General features: G+C 38.3%; 1 protein-coding gene across 2 annotated transcripts in view; it reads right to left on the bottom strand.

The window, feature by feature from the left end:
* The window catches only part of MALT1 (MALT1 paracaspase), a 66,783-nt gene extending 54,773 nt beyond the window's left edge, over positions 1 to 12,010 (bottom strand). For both annotated transcript variants that reach the window (XM_072416540.1, XM_072416541.1), the window contains exon 1: positions 11,807 to 12,010. In XM_072416540.1, coding sequence (XP_072272641.1) covers positions 11,807 to 11,988 — 182 coding nt within the window. In that variant the 5' untranslated portion in view covers positions 11,989 to 12,010. The remainder of the gene's footprint in view (positions 1 to 11,806) is intronic.
* Between the last annotated feature and the right edge of the window lie 8,784 nt (positions 12,011 to 20,794).

Here is a 20,794-nt window from a genome sequence, read left to right as displayed (position 1 = left end):
CTAAAGGTACACTTGGTAGTAGTGAATAACCCACAAATGTTTTAATTTTTGTCTATTCATTCCAAAACTTAATTTTTTTTTAAACTCCACTCAACCTAATGACCCCGATGAACTTGGCAAACAGCTTGGCCTGGTGCCCACCTATTTTGTTATTTTTGCATGAAGGGACAGCCCCATAGGACAATTGGGGGGCATGCATGTGCATTTTTTTTTATTGTCTTGACATATGAATCATGAGTTGAGTCATACCAGGTAAATATAAAGAATATATTATCCAGCTTCCACTTTAAAACATAAAATGAGCCAATAACAAACAAGTCAACATCTAGTAATGGTTACAGATTGTTACGTAAAAAACAAGATTTATCTTAAAGGTGGGAAATCTTTTTGAATTAGCACCCCTTTCCCCTTCCTATCTCTTAGAAGAGGTTGTTAATCACACTCATTCAAGCCCACAGCCTCCTTCTACACCCACGTCTTCTCAAAACTACGTATGTGTTACCATCAGATATCTTACTCATTTCCACAACACTAACCTGTTGTCTTATTTTCAGTGGGGACATTCTAAATCGTATGTTTTATATTCCACAAATAGGATAAAAACAAAAGAAAAGGTCCCAAACAGTTTTTTGATTTGCTCCTCTGCAATTCTCATTTTCTCAACCTGAATGCATTTTAAAATCTGTACTTTATTTTCAGTAAAAGCAATAGTTTCATTAATTTTAGTATGAGTTTATGTAGGTAACTTCAGGATATGTTCTCTACTTTCAACCTTACTTTTGTCATGTTTCCTTTATTTATTTAACTTCACAAATATTGGCATCACTGACATCTTCTGTAGTGCTAACTCCACGCAGATTGTGTCCTGTCCGAGGTTTGAACCTAGGATTCTAATGATACAAGATTCCACCTCTTTATAGAAATGATGCCTATGGATGAACTAAACCTTTCTGTAAAGGTAGCCAGCTACATCTGGGCTGCTTGGTTTTGAAACCAGGTCATAGCTCTCCAAGAGTAATCCTAACGTTGTAACTGCTCTTTGCTGCTTAGCTCTATAAAGGCTGTTAGGTCTCTCCCGAGTCTCCCAAGCTTTAAAACATGGGGGAATCCATGGAAATAACTTACATGTTTTCAGGGTACACCTACTATAATTACTATATCCACAACTCACAGTACATTATTGTGGTGGTCATTGGGAAGAATACCTTCTACATTGCTGGCCATTGGAAAGAATATCACCCCTGCAGATAGCCAAAAAAGTCATTGGTAATACCTGAATTGGCACAATAGGCCCAAATTGCTCATAGCTCAAGGAACCCCTAGCAACTTCTAGAGGAACCTTAGGGTTCCACGGGACCCTGGTTGAGTAAAACTTCTCTAGACAACAAATACATTGATGTCAGCAGCATCTGGGATAAGAATTTCCAGTATTCAAACAAATTATACTACCCCAACATATACCCAATACTGTTCCAAATAATGGTGTTACCTCAATGTAAGCAAAAAAGGACAGTTCACTGGTGGCTGGCTATGGCATTAAACTAAGAAATAGCAGTTTCAGCATTATGTTTCTGTGATCTGCTATTGATGAAACATGGAAACTATGCAAAGGGGCACAAAGTACAGTCAGTAAATTAGGAGTGTTGGATGCAAGTGTCTTCTGCTATGCAGTGGACCTATTTATCAAAGTTCTCCAAGACCGGAGGGGACTATCTATGGAGATCCATGGGTAATCCAGCAAACCTGGAATGAATGTCTTAGGAATCATTTGCTATTTATTGGCAGATATCTTCAGTCTTGACCAGATCCATTCAAAGTTTGCCGAATCACCAAATATTACCTAGGATAGTTTATCTTCTGCATTCTTAGAGAGCTTTAATGAATAAAGCCCAATGTGGCACTGTCCTCCATTACCTTCATTAGTAAAAGAACTTAATTAGTAAAAATCACAAAGAGGCCAGAGGAAGAAGATGTGGAATGTGGTGGGGTCACTGGGATCTGACACTCCTGGAAGTCTAATAGAGACACTGATGAAGGTTTTAGTGCTGAAATGGAGGAAATGTGGGAAATCCAAGCCACCAGAAGGATGGGTTTGAGGGATCTTTTCATGTATGCATGTTTGGGTTCAATTTTTTTTTTTTTGACACAGGGTCTGAAAAGAACTTAATTGATGACTAGGAATTAAAAAGAACATCCCCAATTACCATTTTTTTACTTCTCCTCCTTACAAAATTGAAAACTCATTTTACATCCATTCAGCTTTGTAGGTTTAATTTAGGATCTCTGTGTACTTAAAAAGTAAAAAAGTGAAACTTTGCAAATTTAAACACACTGTCTGGTCAGGAGCTTCAGTCCTACCACTTCACACTTCTATGTTGAATGTGTTTGGTTAACTATTTTGACGCGTTCTCTCATACCACTGATATGCCCTTTCTTTCTTTTTTGCGTCTTCATGCATTTGGATGCACTTTTTTTGTTTGCCTTTATAATTTTGCCTTAATAACAAATAACAGTAATGACATGGTGTGGGAACTCACCTTCAGTTCCTAATTGCTCATTATTATTGATCATCATCCTTTTAATGTGGATATGATTTTTTGTCAGGATAAATTCATATACATTATCTAAATGAATACAAAGGGGATGTTGTCAAGTCTTTTATAGGAATCTAAAATGCATCTGAATACATTTTATTTGTTTTTTGTTTTTTTTATGATTTATGTTTTTAAATGTTGTTTATCTTAATGTTCCCCAAATTTTGTTACATAAGCAACCATGTCTAAAGGATTCCCAGCACTGAGGTTTATATAAAATGATGGTGCCCATTTGGAATCTGAATAAAACTTTAGACCGTACAGTTTGATAAGGAGGAGTATGAGTATGAAACTGAAATCCTTTCTAGTTTGATCAATATAAGGGAAGGGAATTTAGATGTTTTTTGAAGATCTACACTTTTCTCTGAAGCAACTTATTTAGTATGATTGATCCTGCACTAATTTCTGAATGATAAGGTCAGTCTTCATTATAATCACCTGAGTAATCGCAGAGTTATAATAATAAAATTAACATTGCCCGTAACCCTTAAGAAGTACATTGGAAAGTAGGTCACAAAAAAGAAAGAAAATATTCTTGTAACAGACAATGCCTAAATAAAGACTTGTAACTCAGACTGAGAAAAGAAGTAAGCCATTCAGATATTTATATTTTTTAAGGAACTATGTTTGACATGGTGTGCAGAATGCCTCCAGGTTGTCTAATGGGTGATATCTCAATTCTTTTGAAAATGTTAGAATGTTTTAGCACAGATATGTCCAGCTCAGTACTAGAAGTCCAGGATCTGCGCAAGTTAGTATTTCTCTAACAGACAGCAACAAATTAGGTATAGAATGGTTTACAGTCTCAGAAAACTACTTTGTTTATACCAAATAATACTGTGTGTCGTCCTCGGGATCTGCATTTGGTAAGCCCTGGTATATAAGTTGCAGTATGATGGAAAGATGATGTTGCAGATAAACTTCAGGCTGTAAAAGGTTTGCAGCCTGGCCTTTCCTTTTCTTGCTTATGAGGTTCTTGATGGGACTGCTTTTAAATCATTGGTCATGTAGGCCATATTTCTCCTGGCAATGTATTTCAGCATATAAGACCCAATATACACTCTCATATTTCGAACAGGTTTGTGGCCTTACAACTGGTTAAAATTTTAAACCTACAGCTCCAGAAGCATATCATCTTCGAGTCTTCCTACAGACATGGTAGGACTTTAGTTTAAGTTCTTTACAGGTCCAAGTGTTTGCCATTTCGGCAGTCACAAGTGAGCAGATCTCTTGGTGGAATAATTTCAAAGAACTTTCCTAAATTTGTTGTGTCCATGAAAAAATAATTCCTCAATGGTACCTGAGAATTATTTTCATTGTTTTATCTTGCCATCCCACCATTCCTACGGAGGACTGCTCCCTCTGGAACATTACTTTTGAGGCATTGTTCTTAGTAGGAATACCACCAGGAGTACTACATGCTTTTTTACAGATTTTAGACGGTTATTTGTAGCACAATTTGGATGTGACAAGAACTCTAAAGACTCCTGCTAGGAGGAAAGTTCAAGGGAAAAGAGGGTAGTTAATGGTCTTTGACCACAGGGATCATGACACTCAATAAAAACCAACTAGGTCAACTGGATAAGATCATCTTGCAGGGGAGAAAACGCCATCAACAAAATTAAGTGCCTCATTAACTACAAAGTCCATACGAGTTCAAGCTATAATTTCTGTTAATAAATTATATAGAAACTATAAAAATCAGAAATGTGTCTGCATATTTAAATGAATTATTATTATTATTAACTAGTATTTATATTGCACTGACATATTACCCAGCACTTAAAGCAGTCCATAGTCAACTATCCCTCAAGGGGGCTCACAATCTAATGCCCCACCATAGTCCAATGTCATTAACACTGTCTAAGGTTAATCTTTAGGGGAAGAGCAAATTATCCTAACTGCGTGTTTTTTATTATAATTTTTCTTTCTCATTGCCTATCCAAAGCAGTTTAAGTACCCACACTCAGTATGAATTTTTTTTTAGACTAAAACACCTGGAAATATTTGCACTCACATATATTTTCACTAGCCCCATGGTTAAGGATAGGTGTGGAGCTCTAAGACTAGTATGTTGGTCTGGTTTAAAGTCAGTGAACAGAGTCACCTTTTCTTCTTATTCCTACTTCTTACATATGTTACTGTTGGGATACTGCAATGAGATCTCCCTACCATAATCCCCAACTTTATTCCTGTCCACCTGGAAGTTTTGGGTGTTCTCCCCCAGGTTTGTATGTCCCTGCTCCTCCTGTTATATTCTTCATAAGAACTGTTAAAACTAGAGCACCAGACACCTTGATTTGGGTCCTTAGGATCTACACAGTTATATCTAATGTGTACATGTGAAATCCCATTCAGAAAAGCATACCTTCATTTTACTAAGCAGAAAAAAAATTAGGCAGGTAATCTAAAGTAATTTTGGAATATTTAAGTGGACCTGAAAAAGTTAAAATCGGATATAATATAGGAAAGGTTTAAAACTATTATGCTTAAGCAGTACTAAATGTGTGTTTTGCTGGGACTCTTTTAAAGAATAGCACTGTACTTCATTTGACTAGGGACTCCTAAGTTATTACATGAACATTATGGCTGTATATCTGCAGTGTGAACTCATCTAAGTCACTGCTGCCTCTGTATCACAATATTTAGTGTGCCGTTACACATTAATGCATGTTGTGATAATATTAGAGTGACATTTTGCCATTTGAAACCATTTAACACATTGAAGCAATATACTCCTCACCACAATGTGTTGTGGTGTGTTGCCACAAATTGCACATGTCCATTTTTGCACATTTTGGTGTGTTGCCAGCTTGCTCTTTTGAATGAGTTGCCCTTGGATTGAAGTTTAGTGAGGTCACAACTTGCTGCTGCTTACTGTTTTTCTTTTCAGAGAGAAAGCTGTACCTGAGAACCTGCATTGGATGGATCTACAAGCCTCTGGTTTATTTATTCTGTAAATCTGTGTTCTTGTACCTCTCGTCTTTGTTGATTATCTCTATCAATCATCCATTATTATCATTGGATCAGCAGTAATCAGGGACTCAGACAGAAGAAAGCAGAGCTTTGCTTCTACCATATTCCTCCACATAAAGACACAAGGAATTACAAAAAGTCAGTAGCATTTCAGTAACATATAATATTCAGCTTGAGAGAGCCTAGAGGTATTACTTTTACTGTAACTAGTCTTTTGCCCTTTGCAGGTCCTTATGGATTTTTGCTTAGGAAAGGGATGACAGATGTAGTTTTCACCCACATGAGCTCCCAATGTGCAGTTTCATTCCAATAACTGTCTGTGTATTCCAATAAACTGTCTGTTCATTAGGTGTGCCAAACCTTTCTGCTTTAATTCTTAGTAACTGAATTGAGCAAGTATGCAGGTAAGGAATTTTAATTTTGCTTGGCATTTTAACATAACAACAAGGCAACTAGAATTCTTGGAAGGAGGTCATTTATTAAAGATCCTTCTCATAAAACAAACAAAGTACTGGAATAAACAAAAAGTCACTTTAATAGCTCCAAATATGAGTTAGACTGCCTTTAGCTTTAAATTATGTCATGCACAAGCTAAATAAGTTCATACTATGTCACAATTTCTTTCTGGAAGTAATGTTAGAAGAGTCTGACTGTTGGGTAAAAAATAATCTCTAGCACATCCATGGGTCTATCCATGGGTGAAAATAAAGTATCAAGCTCTGGATCACTCCTTCATAATTGGAGCACAGTGAATCATGGAATTGTTTTCTTGAAATATTGTTGTATCATCAGGTAGTCATTATTCAGGTAGTCAGCTGACCTCATTTTTTGGGACACATACCATTGCTGAACCTAGACCTGAGCATCGGAAGTAACCCCAGATCATACCACTGCACCAACAGGTGCGTAAAACTGCTCAACAGGCACCCCAGCTAATAACCCCCGTAGGCTTGGGGAGTTTTTTAACCAGGCAGTGTGTATACCTCCTGTCTGGCTGTCATGTTTATTAGATAATAAAAATATTGCATTACCAAGTATGGTTATCATGGGTTTTGGCTTCACTAGCTGAATTATCCATTTCAAGTCAGAAAGAGCAAAGCTGAGCATTTTAGGTAGAGACTCAACAAGGGCAGCTCTATTGTTTCTCTTTTAATCTATTCTTATATGTGCTGATGTTATCTGCTATCCTATAGAATTCTGGCAGACTAACATCTGTTATGCCATTTAACCGCATATGTGAGTGTATGGCAAATGTGAAAGTGGAAGCAAGGCCTGACTGCTACTTCCTCTTATTTTGCAGATGTCTTATCACGCTATATTCTGTACAGAACTCATCCCATGATGTCTATTTTCATCTGCTGCTGGATCATCTATATCGAAAGAATAATATGCATTAGTTTTCACTCCGTTTTTTCATTCCCACCTTTGATCAAGTTAGTAACCTTGGCTTGTCCTAAGAAAACAGCACTTTTTCATGCATAGTTTATTCAATAAATGAATAATTAAATAATTTTTTTACATTGTTCAAAACAATAGAATACATCCCTTCTACTCTTTACCATAAAACGAGGAATGTATTAGCCTATTGAGATGCTGAGAACAATGTAAACCATAACATCATCTCTACTGATTTCAACAAAAAAGTCAAAGGTATATATTGAGTCCTATATCTTCTGAATCACTGACCTAGAAGAACTATGCAAATTAAGACTGTTGAAGTAAAGTTCAGAGTCCTTAGCAACATATTTGTTCTGGATTACTGCCTCAAAAAGGGAGCCAGATAGTCAGTCTGACAGTCAGGCAGCTTGCTGTTGCATAATGAGACATTAGCAATGGCGACCTTCATAGTTCTCTCAGGCGTTTTTTAAAGCGCATCTCCAGACAATACATTGTGTTCCTTTTACCCCCTTTTACCTATTTAACAATGTTAAAGGAAAATAATCTGAAGTCTTTATAATGCTTACTATTTAGGGCATGTTGCTCTTGCTGGAGTTTTGACCTGGGATCCAACCAGGCTCTGATCTACAATGAGGCAAACTGAATCTTCAACATCAAGAGGCATTATTAGCAACTAAGGGTGCAGTGGGCATATAGAGTCAACATTGATTCTTACACTGCTTTCCATGCATGATGCTCACATGTGCTGTGTAAGAGAAATTCTTTCTTTCACAAGTCCAATGCATGTCAGTCAGTACATTCCTTAATCCAATGTGGTGAGACACTGTGGGAGGTTGGGAGGGACACTGACTGTATTAAAGAGGTTTGTACTAGGGGCCTATACTGAGGTCTGCATTGGGTTCTTTACTGTGGTCTGTAACGGGGGTCTGTACTAAGGTCTGACTGGGGTGCGGCCCTAAGGTCTCTCTGGGGGTCTGTCCTGAGGTCTTTTCACAGGATCTGCATTGAGGTCTGCCCTAAGGTGTGCATTTAGAACTTGTCACTAAGGTATTCACTGGGAGGTCTGCACTGAGGTCTGAACTGAGGGTCTGCATGGGAGTCTGCTCTGTTTTTTTTTTTGTTTTTTTTAACTGGGGTCTGTATTTGGGGTCTGTCACTAAGGAAAGCACTGGGGCTGTTACTGAAGGTCTGATTAAAAACTAAATAAAAAAATAATTTCAAGTTTATTCAACTGTAATGCTGTCCTTCTTCTTTTTTTCACTGCTAAGGAAGAGAACATCCTCTCAATGTTTCCCTAGGGCAGCAAGAGTCTAAAACAGGCCCTGCATTTAGCACTGCAATCTTTGACCACCAACCTGAATGTCATCTCTCCATTGGATTCTAAGTGGACCCTGCCACTTGACAGCCATTAGTATCCATAGTGTTCATGACACCTGGTCAATGAAAAGGACATCCTAAGAAAGACAATTTCTCCTCTGCCAGAAATAAGAAAGAAGATGAGTGGACCAGATAGTAAAGGTGTGTGTGTGGGGGGGGGGGGTGTAGGAAAAAGGACACAGACTTCATCTTTTTTTCTATTTAAAGACCAAAGTTCTCTATTTTGGATGAAGTAGTGAAGAGTTAAAATGCTTTACATACAAGCCTGCAACAAACCTAGGTTAAGTTCTGCTTTAAGGGTAATGTGTAAATGGGATGCTAAGTGGATTTTAAAAGTTCAGGTCCCAATATTGGTATCATGATTCTGACGTCACTACCAAGTAAAACAAGTATGAAGAACATACCTAAATCAATACTTGAGTAGCTCTGTTCTTATTCCAGAACAGTAACTCATGAGTTATGGACGTCAGAGTCAAAATTTTGATCTAGTACCTGGTAGCTCTTGTGCTTCTTATCCTCAATCCTTTCCTTTAAATTAGTCAAATAAACAGGTTCAGTTGTTTTTGCCTTGGTACAAGTATGGCCCATTGCCATGTATAAAATAAAAAATCTCTGAAATGCAAAATGCCTGTTTGATGGGCAAGATGTTGCTCCCTTATTGACAATACCCATTTTATTTTAGGCACTTCTGTGTCTTGTATTGTGATTCTGCCACTGAAAAGAATGACATGTGTGATATGGTCCTAGGGCAGCTTCCATCTCAGACTTCACTCTCAGGTTTGTTACACACTCCCTACTTTGTCTGCTTTGGGGCTTCTGCTAAACTTCAGTTAAGTGGAAATGTACAAGATAAGCTGACTGCAAACTTGAATGCCAAATCATAAGATCTAAGATAAGATACAGGGATTGCTACATAGTTTGCAAAAATATAAATATCCCTGTTATCCAGTATAAATTATTATAAAAAAGCATGGCCGAAGTCTATCAGCTTTATGCTACATACACTATGGTCGCTGTCTCAGATGAAACTCTAGCATATGTACAGCAGTCCCCTTTTTGTTGTTTAGCGAGCAACTAGGCAGATCACTAAATGGCTGAGCAGGGATAACCGCTGTCATTTGTCAGTGTGGATGCAGCAGAGTGCCTTCTGCTTATCTTCCCCTTCTCCCTCCATTAAACTGAACAGCAGTTTGATGCCATTGGGGGCCAAACAACAGAATTTTAGTTCTTAGCAAGAACAAATTGACAAAAGTCCCATCTGTCAGCAATTACAGGTTTACCTGCAGGGTAAAGCAAGAGTGTACTTTTCATAAAAAAACTGTCACTGATCTAATACCTTTACAATATATACAGTTGTTTTTGGCACATTTGCTTTTTGCTGTTTGTACTACTGTGGCTTTTTAGTCAACCGCTAATACAGTTGATGAGCAGCAAAGAGTCAAATAGCTAATACACCTGTTTACACCTAAAACTGCCATATCTTTTGACTGTAACAGTCATCTCACAGCTATAAAGGAGAAGTACCAAAAACAGGGGGTAGAGACATAAATAAAAACGATACAAGATACATTGCTTCTTATACACAATGCTTCTAAGCGATGTTGAGAAACTGATGTACCATGCTAGATTTTCACCAGAGAAGCTCATGATCATCTCAGGCAAAATCACTTAGCATGTGTACATTCTTGCCTTTAGTACTTATTGTGCATTTATCTGACCAGAAAAGCTAGTTTTGGGAGCTTTGATTTGAAATGCATGCATTTACATGTGTGACCATGTTTTTTCGTGCAATATTTTGCAATATTTTCACCTGCAATAAAAACACTACAAGAGGACCAAACCCTTCTTCCCTCTCTCCACAAAAGGTCCACATGAAGAATAGATTGACCAATGTATCACCTGTGCGTAATGTGCATTGTATATTTGTGGCACAGTGAAAAGTGAGGATATTCAGATAAGCTTTTCCAAATTTTTTAACATCCCTGTATGAAGTTTGCTGTATTACCTTCTTCTTGTGTCCAATTGCAAACAATAAATAATGTTACATAGCCCTTTAACCTGTGCCGCATTGTTATCTCACATGGTAATGTTGTTATCATCAAAAATGTACCAGACATGATCCCGTACAGGTTAATTCCCACTGATGTGTCGTGTCTATGCATTGACCAGAAATGTGTATTTCGACATGCAGCAATCCAAAGCACATGCTCTTGTGTGCTGGGTTGCTTCTTATTGTTAATGGCAGCTCAAGTGCACCATACCAATGCAGTGCGATGTAATGCACATCAACATCTGGCCCTGTGGTACACATTAAACGAAAAGTCAAGTACTGTATGCCTAGCATTAAAAAAAAATTAGAAGCAACGTTGAACATTTCTGGGCAACGCAAATCAAATTAAAAAGTAAGAAAAAAAATTATTAAATAATAATGATGTTTTTACTTCTCTTACAGCATATGAAGTAATATCAGGACCCTGACACTTCCTGTGTAAGTGCGACAACACACCTCTAAACTTTTGGATATAACTTTTGGAAGAAGGACTGGTTTTCGATTTAGAGATGAAAGAAAATAGCGCACCCCCAGTTTGTGGACAATAAAAATCAGTATGCAAAAATGATAGTTGCACTTTCTAGTTTATCTTATGTTTTCTTTATTATATTATCTTAGTTTTTTTAAATTAAAAATTGTTTAGTGGATGCATGAAAGGTTTAGAGCAAATCAACACTTATACCAATGTAATTTAAATTATACATTTTTATAGAGGTGTATATATATATATATATATATATATATATATCCATCCAAAAAGATGGCGGAAAGTGGGACACAGAACCTGAAAAAGGGACAGTTCCTTCATCACAAACAGTTGGGAGGTATAAAGACAATACAACCCTTCTGTGTCCTGCATTGAGTGTCACCCTAAAGGTTCTACAATGGACTACAAAATACACTGATGTATACCGTGCCAACATGCCCACCATCATCCTGTCCTGAGATCCTAAAACACCTTCCTCTGGACCAAACACCAATGGTCTGACTGACAGAAGAGAAGTGAAGTCATGTGTGAGTGCAAGCTCTGATCACAAGAAAATTTTTTTTAAAAACAAAGCAGCCAAAAATGAAAAAAAAAACTCATTGGGGTGGAATACTTTTTATATTAACTTTGTTGTTGCAGGGTTCAGTTGTGCTTTAAGGAAGGTTTTGGTGTGTTGGTGATATGCGATCTCTTGTATACAAACACATGTTGTGGGTTTGTGTCTCCCACATACACAAGCACTGCTTGGATCTCCTGCTCTGCTTTCGGAGTGTAAACCCCAAACAGGGCGACCCACATGAAACAAAATGTGTGTACTATGTTAACTCCTACCATACAATGTATACAATGTATCATTATCTCCATACTAGGTATATAAAAATCTACAGACAGGGCATCCTAAATGCCACTTAACTCTAAACTTACCTTAACTTGAAGCGACTGTTTTTGGATATAAACCCAGCAAGCTTTCGCCATCCTCTGTCGCTGGTCTGGTCTAGCAGCTCGCAGACTTTCTGCAAGGTGGGATCTGGTAATAAATTAATATTAAGTGAATAAAACTGCTGAGTGTCAGACATCTCTGTGGAGCAAACACTCAGGTATCTCATTAGCTTATTTCCTTATAACTCCTTCCTGCTTTATGTGTCTTTTACATACGATTTGGCGTTTGCTGCCTTGCGCCATCTCCTGGAGAAACGTAACTTGTCTTTTCACTCTGGGCTGCAACCTATTAAAGTGAAAGAAGCATAGATGTGTTTAGAAAAATCTGCAAAAGTTTAGGGAAGTCCTGTTGAAATGTGTGGTGCAAAATGAGTTGTTTGCTACTATCTCCAGCTCGCGTAAAAAGCTGACTCGTCCCTGATTGTTTTATTAATATGTTTTATTATCAATAATATTATTATTTTAATTATTTTTTTTTTTTTACATCTTAACATTTGCAAATGAGACACATTTTAGCGCGAAATGACATACCAATGTTTTCGAGTCAATAAAAAAACTTATCAAACAAACATAATAGTTAAACAAATGTTTTTCCTTCTTTTTTTAACATTAACTTTTTAAATTGCACATTAAATAATTTAGAGGGTGGATGAAGGTTTCATACAAAATACTTTTTAATAGTTAAACAACACATAGAGATATATATAACAAATGAGGAGGAAAGTGGGACAGAAAAACATGTATCTGATAACGGCACAGTTGAAAGATATGTAATTATTTGTATTTGTTTTTATGTGATAATTTTCATTTCCTGTCTATGCCTAGGATTGTATTTGGTAAAAAAGTTTTTATTAAAAGATATCCAAATGAGAATATTGTTATTGTTTTCTTTGTTTTACCATATTTAGTGGTTTGGATTTCAGAGCTTTTTATGGAGCTTTTTGTTCCCAATTTTTACACTACTTTTATACTCAACTTTTGCCTGTGTTTAATGCATTTTCCCCTGATGTGTACCATTATTTCATATTTAATTATATTTCAGTGAACAAGTTAATTCTAACCATTTTTCTGTTAAAAAAATTATGATATATTTTGTCTATGCAGGGCACAGCAATGGGTTCACTATGCTGTCCTTTCATCAGAAGAAAATATTGATCCCCAATCACCAGATCTCAATCCAATAGAGAACAGGTGGTGGTGGAACAGGAGATCCACATCATGGATGTGCAGCTGACAAATCTGAAGTAACTGTGTGATGCTATCATGACAATATGGACCAAAATCCCTGAGGAATGTTTTCAGCACCCTGTGGAATCTATGCCATGAAGAATGATGCCAGTAAAGGCAAAAGGAGGTCCAACACGGTACCAGCAAGGTGTACCTATAAAAGTGGCAGGTGTGGGTGTAAATACTGAGAATAGGGGTAGGGCAGATTTAACATGGGAGTATTATTTATAACTTCTTTTAAACCAGTACTAGAAAACAGCATTTTTTTTTTTCAAACTGGAGTGACATCGACAGACCTTCTGTTCTTCAGCTCTTGCACCTGCGTTGAGCACCAGGAAATATAGCAATAAATTGAACTTGCTGCATTGCCCTATGTGGGTCATTAACATGCTTTCTTTTCCTGAAAAGAAACTGTTTGGCCGCCTATACACATGCAGCACACCAAATGTTTCCCTTGCAGGATTACAAGAGACCGGTACAAAGTCAGACTCTGATATTTACATTAGTTGCATTTAAAATACTTTCATGAATACGTAACGGCATTATTATGTATCTTTTATATTTGGCAGGAGTTGAGCTGGTGATTCCCAATATTTGCTAAAATGAAAAACAGCTCTGGGTCGATTTCAGGTTTACTGGATCACCCAGGTTCTTCCATGATAATCTATCTTCTGCTTTGTGCCACTTGACTGTCATGATAACAAAGAATAAAATCCAGTAGAGGGGGCTTAAGGAAAAAATTAGTGACTGCGACAGACACTGAATTTGGTATTCAAACCACCCTTCAAAGAGCATGATCCAATATTTGATTTAGAATTGTCTTCATAAATAGGCCTTTGTCATTGTAAATATTATCTGCTTTACGTAACATCCTATTTTGTAATTGCTTTAAATAAGATATGGGCTATTTATAGTATGAAGACATTGTATATTACAAGGTAACTTTTCCGGGAGCAAAGATTATCCTGGAAGGAAAAAAAAGGGCTTTCCCTGTGCGTCAGGGCCAGGGAGGATCTGTACTATACTCACAAGAATGTATTATGTTAATAGAGCAATCTGGCTTGACCTGTAGGTGATTTCAGCTATATGTCATCACTGACAGCCAAACATACCATTTTATGGAGAATTCCTGATTGTTATGTTAAAGATTGCGTGCCACAGCAAGTCTGTGATTTCAGTAAGCAGAGCAATCTGAAATCTGCTCTTTTGGTATGTGAACAAACTTGTGGATTTTTCTTATATCCTTTTTATGCTGTTTAGGAAATGCAGACCAGAAACTGAAAATGGGTCAAATATAAGATCAATCAAGGTAAGAATTACATGCAAAGTCTAACCACACATGGCAAGTAATATATAGTATAATATACTAAAAACAGGTTTATAATGGTGGCTGTTCTTTTGCACCTAATATGAAAGGTGGTCACTTCAAATATGGTTGGATTAAAGCTGAACTCCAGCATTACAATCACTTTTGCACAGCTGTACAGGGTACTGTGCTGTATTGAAATTGCTTCTGACATTGCATTAGAAGCTGCAGCAAATCATTTCCTAGGTGGCGGTATTCAGCATTTCAATAATACTCTGAACCCAGGCAAAATATTCAAAATGACATCCACAAGTAGCCATACTATGTATTTATCACAAGTCATAGAGTTTATAGCTCCATGACTAAACTCATGGCAGAGGTGAAACGCGTCAGGGTCAAAATTGATGCATGGTTAGCACACCTTGTATTTTATTTTGTAATGCAACAATTTCAATAAAGCAGAATTCGGGGTTTTCCCTTGGCGTGTACCTGTTGCTATGGATCGGAAAGTCTTTGGTGGAAGTTGGACGTGCAACCAGGCCAGCACCAGTAGCTGGACATGTGATTGTGAATCAGTGCATTTGAGTACCTTTTTAATGTGACCTTCAGTTACTGACTTCGCTCACTCTTACTTCTCTGATCTAGTTTGTCTCCCTGGTTTTCTAACGTGTGCCCTATCCCTGACAACATGCTGTATTAATCCTGTACCATGTTCCTTCCACCAGTGAAGATTCCCTGTCTAGAGTTGCCTGCTGTACACATCCATCCAAACCATGATGTGATAACCTGAAAACTAACATCTATCCTAACAGCCTGTCTTCCAACCATCTGGTAAAGATTACTGCCCTTCTGGGCTAACCCCTCACAACCGAATAGTACAACACCATAAAAATCTGGATCAATAGCAGTTGGGGTCGTCTAATAAACATTATTTCCATTGAAGCTGAGGAAGAGGGCTGGACAGAGTGTGAAGAAGGGAGCCTGACTATATCAATCTCCCAACATAGAAGGATGCTTAGGGTGCTCGTGACAACAAAGTACTGGAGATCCATTTTTTAAGAATTTATTATAGTGCATTATCTGTAGCTTTTTGGCTACATGGTGGGGCTTCCAATGGGACTGTACATATATACATACATCTCTAAATCCTCTGGGATCTATGGAAGGCAACAATGTAACTCAACCCCTAACATTCTTATCTACTGAGACAATCTGACTCCAAACTTTCATGTAGAAATAGATAACAAAGCAATCACCAAACATTGCCAACTGTCTGTATATGGAAAGTGAGAAGAGGCTACATTTTGTGTGATTGATGGGCTAGATGTAATTCCTGAAGTGGTATGCATAGCATTATCTGAGAATAGAGAGATCAACAGAGTCACTGCACATGACCCATGTTCAACATTTCTACCTGTAGCATGTCTAGCCAGCTTCCATAGATTTCTGTGGATCTGACGCAATGTTTATTTTAATGTGCCCAAGGTTCCATCACAATGTTTACATGGCCACCACTATGTTTACATGTGCTGCCTGCAAGGATATGAGCTCTCTAAGGGAGAACCATCCATGCCCTGCCCCATAGCAATAAATAGGGTCTGCATTCACAAGCAGAAGATGAAGATATCTGCAATTAAACATTACAGGGAGGGTGGGTTAGAACAACACATCACAGTGGGAAAGGTAAGACAACATTAAAATATATTTTTTTCATTTTTTGCTCTCTGGCCTTTGCAGCGCTAGGTCACAGGTTCAAATCATGGACACTATCTGCAAGGAGTTTGTGTGTTCTCCCTGTGTTTGTGTGAGTTTTCTCCAACATTCCCTCCAAAGATTAATTTCCTACAAAAATTGGCCTTAGACTGTGTAATCAACTATGGTAGGGACATTAGGTTGTGAGCCCCTTTGAGAGACAGATAGTGACTGGACTATGGACTTTGTTAAGTGCTACAAAATAATAATAACAATCAGATGAAGATATCTGAATATTTATAAGGCATCGAATATGTAATTTGCTGAAACATTCCCTGGTCCATGGGTTACAATGGCAGTTAATGATTCAACACCAGGGAATGTTTCCGTGAATGGCAGATTTACTGCATTATAAAGGTACAGGTAGTCCCTGAGTTAAGGACATCCAACATATTGACAACTTCTTGACACTAAAGGGCTGTCTCTGTTATTCCTATGCAAGACAGAGGCTTGATAGGGGGAAGGGGGCAGTTCCCATGACTTGCAGAAGAAAATTTTTGCTGTCCTGCAAGCTCTTGTAACTCTTTAATGACCAAGACCAAAGACCAAAACTCTGCAGTTGTTTCTTTTTGCATGTCAAGGCACAGCTTGCTCCAGAAGTTAATAAATGTCTAGGCTCCATAATTTTTTATTTTTTTTTGCTTTGTTTTTTTGCTTTGTTCGTGATTAACTCACAGTGAGGATATCATACAGTAACTCACACCATGCTGCCTAATAATATGTTGAGACAAAAATTTGTCCTAATTGCATTTATTAAAATAATGTACCCGATCTGACCTACATACAAATTCAACCTAAGAACAAACCCTATCTTGTATGAAATCAACTGTACATGAAAAAAGTAGATCTTTTAGGGAACGGCTCTGGCACAATACACACTTGTAATTGTTCCCTATAACATATTAAATCCTCATTTTTGAGTTCAGGTCCAACTTCAAACTGACCCTCAGGTAACCAAAAAGCTTTTAGTTTTCTACATTTGCAAAGGTTCTTAGGTGCCATAATTGGTGGATCATGTAAAGTAGAAAAAAAGTGACCTTTCCCAGCTAAACAAATACAAAAATAATAAAAATAATTTTTTAAAAAGCATCAAAGTGTCATGCTTTTAGGAATATTGTATATTGAACACTATGCCTGAAAAATGTAAAAATTGAAAACACATTGCAGGCAATGCACCTTTTTTTTTTTTGCAATTTTATTTTTGTATGTTTTTTTACACATGAACGATATCAGCCTAATATAAACTTTTTTTTTATCAATATGTTATATTATTTATTTCTCATACTAATTTCTACGTTACCTATTCAGTAATTACCAATCTTTTTTTGATCCACTTATCTGGATGTTGGTTGTAATGGTAGCCAGCTCTCTCCTCTTCTCATTGGGACAACCCTCCTTTTGGCACCCTTATTTTGCACCTCATATTTTAAATGACCGATAGAGGTCCTAAAAAAAGACTTCAAGGGAGCAGTCTGTAAGAGTAAAGAATAAAGTAATCAAAAGTGCTTTTTACCAGGCAGAAACAAGCATTTAACCTCTACTGTGTGGAGGAGGACACATTGTAGGGATAATCTTTCATTTTAAGCTCCACCCCCTATTTACAGCAGCGGCAGGATATTTGTTGCATCAAAACTGCTGCAAATTCCCAACTGCCCCTAATAACCTGCCCTGCTGACTTCAAATGATAAAAGTGTTGTACTGCCACCTGCTGTTCATAAGAGGGATTACAGCAGCTAAATGTGCACTCATTATTATTGTTAATAATATTATTATAACAATAATAATAAGACAGCACTAGACAGTATATTAACACTTGATACATATATAAACAAGATGAAAATTTATAGAATATCAAATAAATAAATAGAATAAACATAACTAAATGATATATATATATATATATATATATATGTATAGTAAAATAATAACAATAAAAATAATAATAAGAGATGATAAAAACATATATATGTGCATTTCTAATATTACTATTACTATTATTATAATTATGCTGCTGTGCAGCACCTACCAAATCTCAATAAAGGGCAATTGCAATTTCAGACTGATTTAGGGAGTTGGAGCCTGAGGTAAGGGGTAGCTCAGGGAGAGAGGCCTAACGAGAGAGAGAGGTCTGAAGAGGAGAGAGGCCTGAAGAGGAGAGAGAAGCCTGAGAAGGAGGGAGGCCTGAGGAGGAGAAAGGCCTGGGTAGAGAGAGGCCTGAGGAGAGAGAGGCCTGAGGAAGAGAGAGGCCTGAGGAAGAGAGAGCCCTGAGGAGGAGAGAGGAATGAGGAAGAGAGAGGCCAGGGGAGGAGAGAGGCCTTGGGAGGAGGGAGGCCTGGGGAAAGAGGTGCCTTAGGGAAGGGGGGCCTTAGGAAAGGGAGGCCTGAGGAGGAGAGAGGCCTGGGGTGAGAAGGGCCTGAGGAGAGAGGCCTAACGATAGAGAAGCCTGAGGAGGAGAGAGGGCTGGGGTGAGAAGGGCCTGAGGAGAGAGGCCTGAGAAGGAGAGTGGCCTGAGGAGGAGGGAGGCCCGAAGAGGAAAGAGGCCCGAGGAAAAGAGAGGCCTGAGGAGGAGAGAGGTCTGAGGAGAGAGACACCTGAGGAGAAGAGAGGCCTGAGGTGAGAAGGACCTGAGGCCTAGGGAGGGAAGAGAGGCCTGAGGTGAGAGGGGTCTGAGGAGAGGGAGGCCTGAGAAGGAGAGAGGCCTGAGCAGAGAGAGGCCTGACAAGTCCCCATTCATCACTTGTAGTGCCCAGACATTTTACTGGAACTACAGAGGCCTGCAGATCAGTTTCCCACGTGACGTCACGTGGGAAACTGAACTGCAGATTGCCTCTGCAGTTGCACTACTATCTCGGGGCACTACAGGTGATGAATGGGGACTTGTCACCATTCCTCATGTGTAGTGTCCTGTATTCTTGGATAGAGAAACTCTATCCAAGAATACATAGTAGATTGCTGTTGCAGCGCTGTACTATGTATTCTTTGATAGAGTTTCTCTATCTAGCAATACAGGGCACTACAGGTGATGAATAGGGACAAGTCCCCATTCATCACCTGTAGTGCCTGGACATTGTAGAGGAACTGCAGAGGTCTGCAGTTCAGTTTCCCACTGTGACGTCACAGATTACCTCTGCAGTTCCACTATGATCTCCGGGCACTATAGGTGATGAATGGGGATAAGTCAATAAATTACTATAAAATTAATTTTTATTTTTTTTTAAACACAGTTTTTACAATTGTTTTTTTTTTAACGTTGAATCCCGTGTTTTTTGGGTCTATCTGAATTCGAACAGCCATATTCAGGTCGAATATAAGGACAACCTGAATTCGAACACCAACACTAGTTAAGAGGAGAGAGCCGTTCTCTCCCCTCCCCTCAGAGCAGAACGATGCTGTATGTACAGCGCTCCTACATGCATTGTACAGTCTTTTGTCGTTGGAAAGTATTGTGAAATATCCTTTCCTACCAGAACTATTGTAGCCCAAGTATCTAGTTTTTTGTCTTTAAGGCCATGTTAGACTCACAGTGATTTGCAGCATTCTGCAGCAAGCTCAATTGTGCTCCGAGCCCCTCCTATTCAAGTGAATGGGAGCAGGTGAGGACCAATTTTGCACGTGGCTGTGGCAGATTTGCTGTTTAGGTTTTGTGCTGCAGCTGCATGCAAATTTGGTTGCCTGTAATGTGGTTTTGCTCTTGCAGCTGCAGAGCCATAGTTTGCTGTTTGTGGTTTTACACTGCGGGTTTAAAAGGGCCCCTTAAGGCTGGGCCCCTATATCTGATGGCCTCTATTACTGCTACAACCTCCATTATTGCTGCCAGAACTCCTATGAAATGCTGTTTATGATGAATCAGGACTGGATCACTATCCAGTGAGAAGTGACCTGGAAATAGAGGCAGCTGAAGATCAAGAGCATAATAAATGTATCAAAATTAGATTTCCTTAAAGACTCTTCACCTCCAGGGATCACACACTCCTGTACTTGGCTGACACTTTGTGTCATATTACATTCCAGCTCCCAGCAACGTCTCCAGCAACACTATTCATTTCACATGAAATCCCTGTGACATTCAATATGACTTTTGCCATACAATTCTGTTTCTGATGTCCTTGAAACTAGGGCAGCCAAAGTCTCAAATGGAAACTCACAAATCAACACTATTAACCTTAAGGTATAACTAAAGGATAAGAACAGAAAGCTGAGGGGTTGGAGCAACTGTCAGGGTTTTTGTTGCCATTGGTGCTCCTACATTTATTTGCCTGAATTGTCCTGATCACTGAGAAAAAAAAAAAGTTTATAAATCAAATATTCTGAGCTGCCACTAGAGGTAATCAGAACATTAACATTACAATTCTGGTTCAGTCAAATCAGTTGAGCAGATTCGGAAATTCTAAATTGGATTTTTTTATGAGCTGTACTACACAAGATGACAGTTGTCATTGCCCGGCAGGCTATTGTATAGTGATGTTGGTTTGGAACTCACATTGTTTCAATCTGAGGTCGGAATAGTTTCAAACTGGGTCAGAATCAACTCTGGTCCAAACTATCGGACCACTACTAGCTGCCACCAGAACAGAAGGAAAATCCCGCACTGACCACTATTGTGACAACTGTCTAAGATGGGATTTCTCTCACATTATTGGTATTACACCTTTTTTGTATAGCACCATCATATTACACAGTGCTGTACA

The sequence above is a fragment of the Pyxicephalus adspersus genome, chromosome 6, assembly GCF_032062135.1.
Source record: "Pyxicephalus adspersus chromosome 6, UCB_Pads_2.0, whole genome shotgun sequence".
In the NCBI taxonomy this organism is placed as follows: Eukaryota; Metazoa; Chordata; class Amphibia; order Anura; family Pyxicephalidae; genus Pyxicephalus; species Pyxicephalus adspersus.
This window is presented reverse-complemented; position numbering and strand designations above follow the sequence as displayed.